This window comes from Pygoscelis adeliae, unplaced genomic scaffold (assembly GCF_000699105.1).
Source record: "Pygoscelis adeliae isolate BGI_AS28 unplaced genomic scaffold, ASM69910v1 Scaffold225, whole genome shotgun sequence".
NCBI lineage: Eukaryota > Metazoa > Chordata > Aves > Sphenisciformes > Spheniscidae > Pygoscelis > Pygoscelis adeliae.
The window spans coordinates 79,328-93,900 of NW_008824898.1; the positions used below are offsets into that span (position 1 = coordinate 79,328).

Sequence of the window (14,573 nt, forward strand, 5' to 3'; positions counted from 1 at the left end):
TTTCTTCCCCCCCAGACAGAGGGTAGGGGCAGGCCAGACCCCCTTCTCCGAGGCTCTGATCTGAGCAGAGCTATGTTCCCAGGCTGCGATGTAGCCCAGCAAGCAGGCAAGTTACCAGGATGAGCCATTGTCCTGGTTTCGGCAGGGATAGAGTTAATTTCCTTCTTAGTGCTGTGTTTGGATTTAGATACTTAGGACAGTGCTGTGTTTTGGATTTAGGGTGAGAACAGTGTTGATAACACACCAATGGTTTAGTTGTTGCTAAGTAGTGCTTACACTAGTCAAGGACTTTTCAGCTTCCCATGCTCTACCGACTGAGAAGGCTGGAGGGGCACAAGAAGCTGGGAGGGGACACAGCCAGGACAGCTGACCCAAACTGGCCAAAGGGATATTCCATACCACGTGACGTCATGCTCAGCATATAAAGCTGGGGGAAGAAGGAGGAAGGGGAGGGGACGTTCGGAGTGATGGCATTTGTCTTCCCAAGTAACCACTACACGTGATGGAGCCCTGCTTTCCTGGAGATGGCTGAACACCTGCCTGCCGATGGGAAGTAGTGAATGAATTCCTTGTTTTGCTTTGCTTGCGTGCGCGGCTTTTGTTTTACCTATTAAACTGTCTTTATCTCAACCCACGAGTTTTCTCACTTTTACCCTTCCGACTCTCTCCCCCATCCCACTGTGGGGGAGTGAGCGAGCGGCTGTGTGGTGCTTAGTTGCCGGCTGAGGTTAAACCACGACAGCCCTTCAGCCCTTACATATGGAGCCAAAGAGCTCATAGGTTAGGCAGAGGAACGGCACAAAAAAGATTGTCACATACCATTGCTATAAGTCCTGTTTTGTTGGCATTGTTGTTGCGTGTTTTCCCTCTTCCCCTGTGAGCTGTCAAGAATATTTATCACCATGTTAAGCTTGGAATTATTTTCTCTTCCACAATGGACTAAATCATCAGTGCAGCTAGATATTAAAGTAATTCTCCTTCAATTTCCCCAATTTCTTCTTCCTTCATACCCTGCTTTATCTCTCTTGATGCGTCTGCTTACTATAGGCCCAAGCACATCTCATCTCCCATTTTTTGCCTACTCTGATCTCTCAGTAGTAACTCAGACATGAAAACATTTAGCAGCTGATGCCCAATACACATCATTTGTTAACCTCAAGTCATTCATATATACTTCACGTTTTATAAAATACTATGGTATTAAGTTACAGAAAACAAAACTGAGGAGCACTAAATGTAGACTTATAGCATTAGGTAAAAAGAAAAAAAAAGTCAGAGATTGTGTTTTGAAATTCTCACAAGACTCAGTACACAAGAATTTTCAAACAGAAGTTTTCTTCCCTGTCCTCATCCTTTTCTCTAAATACAGAAACAAGGAAGGGTAGGAATAAATTCTTTCACTGTAGACTTGTCCTCCAGTGAAACATGCCTTTCAGAAAGTAACTGAGCAATGAGGATCTAAAGCTTTAAGCCTACATCTGGTAAATAGACAGACCGCTGAACTACTTCAAACTGAAGTTTTATTATTGATCCCTGTGGGTCCAACCCATCTCTCATAGAAGTCACCAAATGGATTCCTAGCAACTTCAGTGAGCACTGGATCACAGATTATAAGCAGTTCCTGCAACAGTGCATTTTTACTAATCTGAAAAAGATACCAGTCTTCTGAGCACTGAGAATGAAATCTATGCACACACACACACACACACTCTACATGTTTCACTCTTATTATGTGCAGAATTAGGAAACCACAGCTCTAGCCAACGCAGAGCCAGCCAACATGAATCGTATTTTCTACTGAGCCTGTTTCACATTAATCTGAGTTGGTGTAATACTGCAGAAAAGAATAAAACCCCTGTGCCTACCTTGAGGGCTTTCGCAGCTTTCTTCATCACTGTTGTCTTGACAGTTATTTTGACTGTCGCACACAAAGCTTTTATCAATGCAAAGACCATTTTTACAGTGGAATCGGGCAGTAGAGCAAAGCAAGGGATTTGCTGCTGTGAAGAGAAAGTGAGATCTTTCATTAGAAATTCTCTTACCCAGGCAGCAAAATAGCCGTTAAGCGATCAACAACAACAGGTCACAACTCAACGGTTGGTCAATTCACTGAACATGTGGGAGTAACTTGGCAATCAAACCAACCTTGTCTCTCTGAACAGAGAGATGAAATTTCTAATTCATGCAAGATTCATTACAATTAACAGAGATTTAGTCCACCCACAGTTGTGATAAAGCCTTCTGTTCACTTTCATGAGAGCCCCTATCATGATCACTGTTCAGTGCTCAGCATTTGCTCACACTGAAGACATATGGAGGGTAGCACTGCCTACCATAAACACTGCCTGTTGCTTCCCATTACAACAAACTCAGTTTAGCTCAAGTTTCATATTATAGGCCAACAACCCTGGCTGAGAACTGCCAGGCAGTGGATTTTTTACCTCTGCTTCTGTCTTTTTCCACCTTCCCCGTTCTCCTCACTATTTTGAACTGATACAACGGCAATGTTGACATTTCTCAACTTCTCAGTGTTTGAATTTCAACTCCTTTTTAATGGTAACATGCACATTACAGTAGCACCCAGAAAATCCTTTCACATAAGGCCCAGTGTTGCACACAGAGCAAAAACAGAATAGTATTTAAGCAGACTCATTTAGGTAGAGCAGTCTTCTCACCCACGCCAAACCCAGCAGTAAATATGCTATAAGATACCATGTCTAGTTTCATTTAAAGCTTCAAGCAGTGCAGTTCTCACCACTTCTCCTAGCAGATTACATCACAGCTTCAATACATCTCACTGTCAAGGTTTCCTTGATATTCATCTTAGTTTTCTAATTTCATCCCTCTACTCTTAGCTATAGCCCAGCATACATAACTACATAATCCCTCCTTGAACAGTGTTTGCACCCTTCATATACGGCATATATAGCCTTATCTTCCAACAGTCATCGCTTAGCTGTTGGAAGAACAGCTGCATAATTTAGCAGTTTTTAATATCTCCTCATAAATCAATCTCTCTGTCCCTTAATCATTTTTGGCATTCTTCTCTGAACTCCTGCCAGCTTTTGGTAATAAGGTGACTCAAACAGAATGCAACTTTCCGATTGAAAGCCTTAAAAAAGCTGTTTAGATTCCTTGTCTGCTTCAAAGCACTTCTCTGCCACAATAACAAAGGGGATTACAGTTCCCAAATACTAATTGGCTTCCTATTTTTTATTCTTTAAAGTAGGAGCTGCCTTTAAAGAGTCTTTCAAAAAAAAACCATAAAACTTTAAAGTCTGCCATGCATATAACCTGCAGTATATATAACAAACACTCCCAATTCCTCCAGCTCTCCAAAAGCACATTTATCATCAACGTGCTAAATCTCCTTTGGTCTGAAACTGCTGCACACTTGCATAGCACGTTGATTTTCCAGGTCACTTTAGGGCCTACAGTGTTGTTCCTCTACATAAGCAAAGCAGTGACTAGACACTTGGATATGCTAGAGAATACCAAGTGCATGCTTAAATGGCACAGAGAAATGGGGAGATCAGCAGCATGTTATCATCAGCTGTAAGGTCCCGTTGGAGCTACACACCACAAGCTTATGGGAAATTATGTCATTCATAACCAGCTCCATGTGCTGGTGCTTTTTCAGTTGAGACCTGCCACTTGTCAGTCTACCACCTCAAGGATATTCAAAGCACTTTTGTCAAAACTTCTTTCCAGTCCACCTGCTTAAGCATAACCCAAAGTAATTTCCTTAGCCTTCAATCTTCTTTCTCTAGTTTCACTTGCTCCACAGAGGTGCTATCTCCCTGCCACAGTCCTCCCAGGGCCCAAACCAGATTCTCTAGGCCAACAACAGATGGCACCTTAAGAGATGTTCATGTTGTGGGGGAAAGCACACAAACAAGAAAGGCAAGTCCTCCAAGAAGCAGACAGTGATAGATCACTGTAAAGATCGCCTCTTTTGTTACCTTTGAAAGTTGGTGTCTGTTGTCCTCCTGACCTTTAAATGTCATTAAAAGGAAAAACTCAGTGTGCTCCAACAAGAGAATGAGCAAGTATTTGCTGCAAGCTTCTGCCTATAGACCCGTGCTTTTACCAGCTCCTGATAATAGCAACAGAGCCGCTGGATCAAACATAACCTTTCCTTACTGCTATGATATATCCCTTGTAGATACAGATACAAATGGATCTATGCAGCCACATGCAGGGGGTTTAGCTCAAGTCAAGCAGTACTTCAGACAACCTCTCTGCTGTGATTTCCTTGCAAGCTGCTGAACAGCAGCTCAAGCTAGTGCAATGGCAGGCATGTCTGACTTCAAGAACCTCCTTCTCCTTCCAAGAATCTGTCTCATTAAATAACCCTTTATTTGCTTTATTTGTTGTTTGAGAACACGTATAAACAGAGAAACCTAAATGTGCTGATGAACAAACAAGTCATATTCTTCAGTGACAAGAAACAGGCAAATAAAAATTAAACAATTTTAAGTCATATTTAATATTTGCCCAATTTGAGTTACATTTGAGTACAGAGAACCTGTTCAAAGCAAACATGCAGCTTAAATCTCATTTCAAAGTTACCAAGGGGCTTGAAGTATACAGGCATTATATACAAAACAAGACTGAGCTGGACCTTAAGAGACTGTCATTTACAAAGTGACAAGAACAAGGATCATCTGGGTTGTAAATGACAGGGAGAATATTTGACTCAGAAACTAAAGGCTAATGAACGCTTCCTTTCTAAGTAGTATTAATTAGTTGAAAGAAAAAGAAGCGCCCTCACTCACAAGAAGGCTCACACTTACTGCAGTTTTCCTCATCGCTGCCGTCAGGACAGTCCTCGAAGCCGTTGCACCGGAAACGGCCAATGATGCAGTGGATCCCGCTAGCACACGGGAAGAACGTGGCACCACATTTGGATTTGGCTTTTGCTGGGAGAAGATATAGACAAAAGAGGGCAAAGATCAGGGAAACAATTTACAAAGGTTAGAGATACTTTTGTAGCAGTACAGGTTAGGATACTCTAGGCAGCACTGGTGGCACCGATGTTAGGTGCCCTCCAAGCTCCCTATGGCCTGCTTTCAACTGCTTTAAGTTTTTTGTCACATTTCACTTGCTTGGGCTGATTTTCTTCCAATTTGCACGATTTCCAGAATGACTGAAACACTCAGAACAAGTCAAATGACCTCTAAAAACAAATTTAAATTGCTCACCCTTTGGAATACAAGTTTGTAAATCTGGCAAGCAGGTACTCCTAACTGTCCCTTAAAGGTGCACGTGAATTTGACCAACTTAGAAGCATTGGAGGAAAAATATTAAAATAGAAGGTCATACTTCACAGAAAACAAGAGTATCTATCTCCTCTTTGCATGGAAGTCTGTTGTAAGTGTCACTGCCCCAGGTGTAAGTCCAGGAGACAGACACCTAAGCAGGTCCTCAGGTGGCAGACAACAACTCTCAGAGGCAGAAGTCTAGCTGGACTAGTTGTAGCCTGCCCCCCACCCCCAACCTGTAGCTATATGTCATGCTGAATCCACAAACACTAAATAGCAGTAGAAGTCTAGATTTTGTACACCACCAAGCTTCTCTTGCTTGCTAAGAGAAGCCAAACAGTGAAGAGCCCAAGGCAGACAGAGATAATGAACATGGCAGCAACTTCAGAGAATTTGGGATCTGGACGCAAACTTGGGCAAAGACAGGTGTACAAAGAGTAAGGAAACATCTGGAGAAGCAAAGGAGGGATACAGAGATATCAAGTGAGTTAGTGTCTTTGTGAGAATAAGAAACACAAGAGACCTTCATTGAAGTATTTTTCAGGCTGCAAAAATTGAACTCAAAAAAGAAAATGCTATAATTAACACTGCCTTTATTCAGCACGATTTATATAAAATTGGGTGCAAAAGGAACACGAGTTATATGAATTGCATCTCTTGCTGTACTTCTCTCCATCATCCATTATACAGTTCTTCAGGACAGAAACTACATCTATTTCATAGTACCAGCACAGCTATTCATATAACACTAAATACTAACAATAGCATCAAAATATGTTTAACAAATGATTACAGAATCTAATTATGATCTCAAGTACTTCACATTTTTTACTTCACTGCACAGCAACTCTTAACAGCAAGAAGAGAACGCTGCCCTCAGCTAGAGCGATGCAGATGCTTCCACCACGATGCTCAAGGCAAGCAGCAGTTAAGTCTTGTCGTATCACCAGCCCAGAATAAAGCAACTCCCAAAGTCAAAAACAATTTAATGAGACGTGGTTAGAATTTTTTTCTCCCTTTTGCTTTTTCAAATTAGCACGTAACACGATGGACCACATCACAGGATGCTGAACTCTTCAGAAAGTCCCCTCTGAAGCAAAGCCAGTCACTGCAGGAAGAGCATGCTGGTAACTGCAGGAAGGTGTGTACGGAGCAATGCGAACATGCAGTAATACCACGCACAGACCATTGATGGGAGAACACTAGAAAAGAAGCCAGCTCCATAACTTGCGGGCCTTTTGAGTAAATGTTTCCTATTCCTACACCAAATCTACAAGATGAGTTTACAACTCCCAGGTTTTGAGATGTGACAGATCTGGAGATCACAGCGACAGGCAGTCTTTTTATGTAGCCATATGGCACATCAATACGCCAACCTGCGCAGTTTTATAAGGCCAGGACAAGGTCAGGGACAACCTGACAAAACAACAGACAAAAAAAAGTATATCCAATAGGGACAAACAGCTTCAGCATTAATTTGGAAGGAATCCTCTCTTCCAGGGTTAAAAACTAAGTGCAGCTGTAGCAAAGCCTTCTTCCATCACTCAGCAGAGTGCATATAAACTGTTTTAAACCACAGCTACAGTAACCCTCGCTTGGTTTAGTGTCCTCCAAAAGCAAATTCCTGCAGTTCCTCTCTTACATGTTTTTCTTTATTAACCAGTAGTTTTCACTGGAATTATGAAGCGTAAAATAGGATGTATCACTGAATTTCACATATTCAACTACCACTTTTTCTGAAGAGTATCCAAGGTCCACTTGGGAGAAAAGTGAACCATTACTTCGTAGAAAAACAGGTGATAAATTACCCTGAAGTGGCTGCCATGCTTAACACCACCAGCGATGGAAAACCCTCAGCCAAGACATCTGAGCCCCTCCAATTCTTCACACAACTTCAAAGAGCAACTTCTGTGTTAAGAGTTTTGAGGCAGACTGATCTCAGCTAAATAATTCAGTAACCACAAGGTTTGAGGCAGTACCATACCCCCAGTCTTTAAACAAAAGCAGCAAAACAAACACCTCAGCAACAGATTCCCAGACTGTCACCAAGGCAAGCAGCCTGTATTAGCATTCAGGCACATTAACCAGTCAGCCAAGCTGCTGCTAGGAATGTGTGGTAATAACACGCATATGTGAAGAGGTGCCCAATGCTTCACATGTTATGTTTTTGTTGTTTTTCTTTTTCCAAAAGCTAACATCTTTTCAAAACCATGCAGTGCATTTACATTGCCCAGACCAAATGACTGCCTCTGGACAGCTTCCTTTTTTAGAGATGTATTTTGAGTCAAAACAGGTCCAAGAAAAGGAGATGGAGAAGAAGTAAGAAAAGGGGGAAGCAACTGTGGTTTTGCCCCGTTAACATTTACTGGATCCCATTTCTTCAAGTGGGTTTACTTCAGTCATTTGGGGTCTGAATTCAGAGACTATCAACTTTCTGGCAAATTATATTCAGAGATGCCCTTTGCCACCTCTGAAAATCCTGCCAAATTAAGGCTTCAAAATTATTTACTTCTGAAATTTCTAATATGGACCATCTCTTACTCTTACAGCCTTACTCTTCCAGACAGACTTCAGACTGAGAATCATCAAAACCTGAGCCTCTGGTCCTCTGAAGAGCAGAAGTCATGTGCCTGCATTTTCCTGACCAGAGCTACAAGCGGTGGTGAATGCTGCAGGAGCTCTGTTTCAGGTATGACGGACACACGTCACAGCAACCTCAGCTGTCCTGGCCGCTAAGGCAAGAAGGCCCAAAGCACATCTGGTGCACTACCTTGAGCTACTGCAGTAAAGCCATAAGCAATTTTTAATGTTTCACCACATCTGGAGGAAAAAGGTGCTGGAATGACCAGGAACAGAGTCAAGTTTCTGGTGAATCATAGAATCATAGAATCATTAAGGTTGGAAAAGACCCTTAAGATCATCAAGTCGAACCGTCAACCCAACACCACCATGCCCACTAAACCATGTCCCTAAGCGCCTCATCTACACGTCTTCTAAAGACCTACAGGGATGGTGACTCAACCACTTCCCTGGGCAGCCTGTTCCAATGTTTAACCACTCTTTCAGTAAAGAAATTTTTCCTCACGTCCAATCTAAACCTCCCCTGGCGCAACTTGAGGCCATTTCCTCTCGTCCTATCGCCAGTTACTTGGGAGAAGAGACCGACCCCCACCTCGCTACAACCTCCTTTCAGGTAGCTGTAGAGAGCGATGAGGTCTCCCCTCAGCCTCCTTTTCTCCAGGCTAAACAACCCCAGTTCCCTCAGCCGCTCCTCATAAGACTTGTGCTCCAGACCCCTCACCAGCCTTGTTGCCCTTCTCTGGACACGCTCCAGCACCTCGATGTCCTTCTTGTAGTGAGGGGCCCAAAACTGGACACAGTATTCAAGGTACGGCCTCACCAGTGCCGAGTACAGGGGCATGATGACTTCCCTAGTCCTGCTGGCCACACTATTTCTGATGCACTCTTCTGTCCAAAGTATCCTGATACTCCATCAAAAAGAGGGAGAAACCATTCAGGACAATGATTTAATGGAAGTATTACTTAAATAGCTATATACCATTTAGTTCAACATTTTCTCCCCAGACCTTTTCCTATCTCCTCCTCCTCTTGAAACAGCAGCCAGAGAACAAGAAAATTCTGTTTTAGAATAACTGTTTCTCAAAAGAGCACATACTAGTAACCACAGACCAAAAACAAACAAGAAACTAAACACCTTCAAATTATCTCTAAGTTTCCCTTTTACATAGTCCACTGGTTTTTATTTTTTTTTAAATCAAGGGAAGGAAAAAACAACAAACAAAACCCAAATGCAGTTTTCCATATTTGCAACAGGCATGATATATACACAAACCAATCCCAATTCAAACTTCCATTTACATTAGACACCCCAAGAAGATAAGAGCATTTCAAATGCCTTAGTGATTCACTAGTCACACAGCTAGCCATTTACTAGACACAAGTCTCACTCATAAACAGAACTCAGTTTTCCAAGTTCCAATTCCAGACACAAAATGCGTTTTTCATATGCTGTGCATAAATGCAGGAAAAAATGAAAAACCAGTAATGGCTTAGTCCAAGCCATGTCTGCCGACTCTGGAGAACTCCACTGGGGAATTTCTGCTTTATTTTCAATTTGACATCCTTTTTGTCCTCTGGCACAGTTTTCCCGAGGTTTTCAAGTGTTGTTCGGTCATTGCTCATAAAGTTCTATGGAAAGCACAATCATTTCTTCCTGAGCAGAAACGCACCTTCCCATTCTGCAATGATCTCTGGAGATACCCTTAACATGAAGGGGCTATCCATTTTCTTCAGGTCTTCAGCACCCTCACAAGTAACCGATACGTATACCAGGATCACGACTGCCTGTAGCAGGTTCAAGTCATGTGCTGCACTATTCACAGCACTCCTGCAATTCCTACTCCCATTACATGACTGGTACGAAAAAGGTTTTCTTCTCCTTTGCTCACCATTATGTCTTCTACTGCACAGGTCGCAAGTTTTCAGGCAGATCTTTAGGTTTATTTGACAGCAGCTACCAATTTGGCTCCTTCAGTGATTTCAGCCTTAATAAAAGCTTTCAAGGACAGCATTATCTTTGCAATCTATATCCTTCTGTTACACTTGGCTGAAACGGGCTCAGGGTAATAAAAAATTATCAGGATATCAGGAAATGACAAAAAAGAAGTGAAAAAGGACAGATGTGTGTGGATCATCAGACCTTATTTAGCCTCGGTGTTATAACCGGCTAAAGGAAAGGGAAGAGGGAAGTTGGTTGTTTTTAAAGGAACTGGCAAGTCTTCCTGAGCCCAGGTCTCCAGAATCTAAGAAACTGAGAGACCCCACGTTGGAGGGGAAGGGATAAGGACTGACGGACACACTTGAAATACAGCAAGAAATCACACAGCAACTTACAAAACTGTGTCTAAAGAAAGGCTACTCAAATAGCAGATCCAGTCTGGATTCAATTGCAGCAATACAGCAAGTACAAAAACCACCCCAAATAAACTGACATTCAACCAATTTGTGAACCTATGGCAGAAAAGGATCGATTCACCCCAGTTCCACTCTTCATTTGTTACCTAGTCATGGCAGAAGCAATCCCGGACTGAAACATTAACATGAATCTGTATTTACATTACACAAAAGGGAATTGCCATGGTACTTAGAAAGAGGTGTCAGTGAACCACCATGCACTGGAGGAGCCTCCTCTGACTCCATTAGCCATGGGAAGAAATTGCTCTTCACTAAAATATTCTTCTCATCTCTTAAAATTCAAATGTGAAGTGGTGAAGATGGTGGCAGAGAACTGCTGGCCACAGTGTAAGCTTGCCAAATGTTCCCCCCCAGGTTGGTTTGCTTAAGTTCAAGAAAACTATTTTGGCAGTTGTATGTGCGAGTGTGTGAAGTCACTCCTTATGCTACACAGAAACCAATCCTCCCACCCCCTTCTTTTAAGGGTCTAAAAAAATAGTAAATTCCCATCAGGACTGGTTGTACGTTCCACTGAAGGTGTGACAGTTTGCAGGCATGGCTCTACAGCATTACCAGAAAAACATTTTGCTGTCTTTAGGGTACCAAGTGTGAAACAGCACTATTTTTCAAAAAGTGTAATCCATTTTATTATTTCTCAGCAGAGATGAACAACAGCAGGGGAAAAAAAAAATCAGATTTGGCATATATTGTGTAAAACCTTATACTGTATATAGATACTCCTTGTATAAAAGCAATTCTGACACTCCTGACTTGGCTGCAAGGACTTGGAACCCGAATAGAAGGTTACAACAGATCTTCTGTGATGGGCAGGTGATTCTTCTTTCCATAGATAGAACAGCAAAGACATCAAATGTCTTCTATAATTATCAGCAAGTAAAGTGCAGTTGTGTACTACAGATTTGAGGAATATAGCCAAGACAAGATGGCATGGCCCAACTTCTTGGAAAAGAATTTGTCATATGTAACTGTAAGTAGATACTAACCTACTGTTTAGATATCACAGTAAAATTGTAGAGCTGTGCCCCACAATAATGACATAATGCTTAAAGAGAAGACATTATACATTTGTAACAGGTTGAGTTTCTCTTACAGAAGCCAGAACGCAGTCTTGCTAATGAAACTTTAGGGAAGAAACTTTCAGACTGAATCGTTACTGTTGAGCCAGCTAGCCCCCACCTCCAGCATTTCACACCTAGTTACAGTGAACTAGGCACTGCTTATTGCATGCAACAGATGCAAAGATATCACACGACAGGCAGCCCATGTGATGCGGCCACTAGGACAAGCACACCTCCTTCTTTTAAGTCTACAAACATTTCTATTTTGAAATATTTCTCAGTTATTTTACAATCTGGAGTGAGGGAAATGGGATGTAGCAGATCCAACAGCAGACATTTTGTGACAACCTGCAGCTAGAACTAAACCGCACGGTATTTCAACATCAGCATCTTTGAACTCAAATTGTTGCCTTAGAACCCCTCCAGGTAGCAATCAGGCAAAATAACTTTATGCTGCTTCACACCCACACATCTCAATCCAACAACAGATGATGATTTATTCAGCTAATCAAAACTTGATTACATGCATGCGACAAGAGCAACTCTCCAGACAGAAACTGCTGTGTGCAGATGCTGCATTATTGCAGAGCCACAGGTGTTTTCCTGAGTTTGATAATGAACCACCTTAAACTTCTCTGCTGTTGCTAATTTATGTTGAGAGATGCCACAGCCACATCAGGCAGCACTGTAAATCCAGCCTCTCTTGATGCATGTGTGGCAGGGCGCAGCATTTCAGTAAAGACAAGTATCAACTTGTCCCTGCTCTTTGATAAACAGGTTTTAACTTCAATTTACAAAGAAGAGAAGGATTGATTTTACAACACTACGTAACACAAGCAGGACGGCACCAGGATATGATTCCTTTCACCCCAGGAACTGATATAAACCCTAACCTAGTCAATACTAACAGTTATTTTGGGTTAGTTAATTGCAGTTTGGACCCTACAGTATTTTCAGTTCAGTTCCTAGTGGGAAAGCCACCGCTACCTGCAGTCATTCAGCTGCCTCAGCACAGAAGGCAAATGCTTCTTTTGTTGGCTCACAGAGCTCTTCAACAGGGCTGTCTTGCAGAAGGACATGGAGAAGTTTCACTTCCTCTGCTTGCTTTTTCCTATCTAGAAAAAAGCTAGCACTTGAGTACTATTCCCAGTATAAAATCCACCCAACAGTTTACTATGCCAGAAGTTCTCCAATTCAAGACAAAGCAGCTATTTAATTTAATGAGTTTTGATCTAAAACACAGCCAACTGCAGAGCATTCATTGCACCTACAAAAAGCCCTTGGATCACTCTTATCTTTGCTCCCTATTTAACCACTCAGGTGAAAGAGTTGCTAGTTGTAAACTGCTAATATAAACTCAGAGAAAGTGAGACTAAAAAGTACTTTATTTTAAAGGCAGCATTTTTTTTTTTTAAAGTAGTGAAATTAGCCCCATAGGAAACATCAGAGGTTGCCTCCAACATAGTAAACTATCACCCACTTATGTGGGCAATATTTACACTATAGTTTACAGTAAGAGAGAAAGGACAATGCTAAAGTAAAAAAGCCAATGGAGTCTGCTGCCATGAAGAGTAAACTACTTCCTTTGAAAAGGGGAAAAAAAGAAAGCACTTCAGAGTTAGGACTACTATGGGTCAATGGCCTTTACTTCTTGCCAGACAGTAAGGCCTTAAAGTAATCTTTCATGGTCTAGAAGTCTACATTTCAGTCCTTCAAAATCATCACAAAGATGATGAGAGGTCAGAAGAGAGCACAGATGAAAAGCTTGTTTTTCAGACATTCAGTAAAGCAATTTCTCACTAAAAGAAGTATTTTAGAAGTTATTACTCATTAAACAACCTGAACAATAACATCATACAAAAGGACAAATTCTAAATCAGCTGTTACACCATACAAATTAAGCACAACTTCAAAGTTGTTAAGTTACTCAGGATGCATACAGGCAGGACAGAACACCACCCTTAAGGGACTTCAGTAGAAGGGACAACCCTCCTCAGAGGACATATCAGTGTGCCTCATGGGTTACAAACCCTTGCCCCCATCCTCGGCTACTAGCTACCTGATCTTTTTATTTCAGTTGTGCCACTGATTCTATCCACCTATTAAACCTGTCTGATTCCAAGCTCTCCAATCGGGCTATGTACTGACCCCCATCTAGAGGAGACCATCAAGAGGATTAAATAATTAGCACCACAAACCCTCTTGATGTCCTTGCATAAAAAGCTATCAAATGTAAGTAGCTATTGCACTTGCCCTTACTCATGTGTAAATTTCCGTAATTGAGCTTCAAATGAAACATTCACCGTGGTCACTTAATTATAAATCTTATTATAACTACTAAGTATTTGGTTGCTTAATCATGAGTGAAAACAAGAGTTAATTCCAGTTTGATATTCCAAGTTTGAGAGCCATCTGAGTGACAAAAAGATCAGCAGCTGACTTACAGCATCTTCCCAATTAATGCAGATGCTCATTTCGTGCATTGTTTAATATTCAGCTTTGCTTAAGAATTCTGATGTACGTCACCTACCTGCAACAAGAAGTCCAGGTCAACCAGGAGGTAACAGGAAGCAGCAAGAAAAACAGAAGGAGACTTAAAAGCACTCAACGATCATAAGTTGTGAATAGAAGTCCAGAGGTCTTCCATGGGTATACATACAACTACTACAATACATACAACTACTTTTATAGAGGAATTCCTAGCTTTCTGCTATATATTCTAGTTATTTAGAAAAAGAAAAAAGGTGTTAATTTCATTAGCCTTTTACACAAATTATTACTGGATTATAAATAAGAACAGGACCACTAAAGATTGTTTTTTTATAGTTTTGTAAAACCGTTGTTTGCACAACACTTGGCAGCCTGGAATCCTAGCACATGACAATGCTTACTCCATTAACATAAATACACAAAATCTACTTTGACTGCAGCTTTTCATTGCCATGATCCTTCCAGGGTGCAAGCTCTGGTAGAATGCTTCTCTCTTCCTTAGTTCTGGCCCTGCTGTTAGATTTTCTTCTTCCATATATTAACTCCCCCTGCCATAAGTAGTCAATAAAAAAAAATACCTACTTATAGGTTTTCTTACAGACTTGTGCTTTCTCCACAGACATTTAAAATGCACTAGATGGACATGCACTGTAAGGTAGGGCACCACAAAGGTATACTGTTAGTCCTGTTTATAGGGAGTTAAACTCCCAGATCATACTTTCAAGAAAAACCCACAAGCCCCACACTTCCACCATTTCACATCTAT

At 41.5% G+C, this 14,573-nt stretch overlaps 1 protein-coding gene across 1 annotated transcript in view; it reads right to left on the bottom strand.

The window, feature by feature from the left end:
• LDLRAD3 (low density lipoprotein receptor class A domain containing 3) overlaps positions 1-14,573 on the bottom strand; it is a 74,403-nt gene that overhangs the window by 49,184 nt on the left and 10,646 nt on the right. Inside the window, exons 4-5 of the mRNA XM_009324671.1 lie at positions 4,797-4,922; positions 1,866-2,000 (exon numbers count right to left, since the gene is read on the bottom strand). Coding sequence (XP_009322946.1) covers positions 1,866-2,000; positions 4,797-4,922 — 261 coding nt within the window. The remainder of the gene's footprint in view (positions 1-1,865; positions 2,001-4,796; positions 4,923-14,573) is intronic.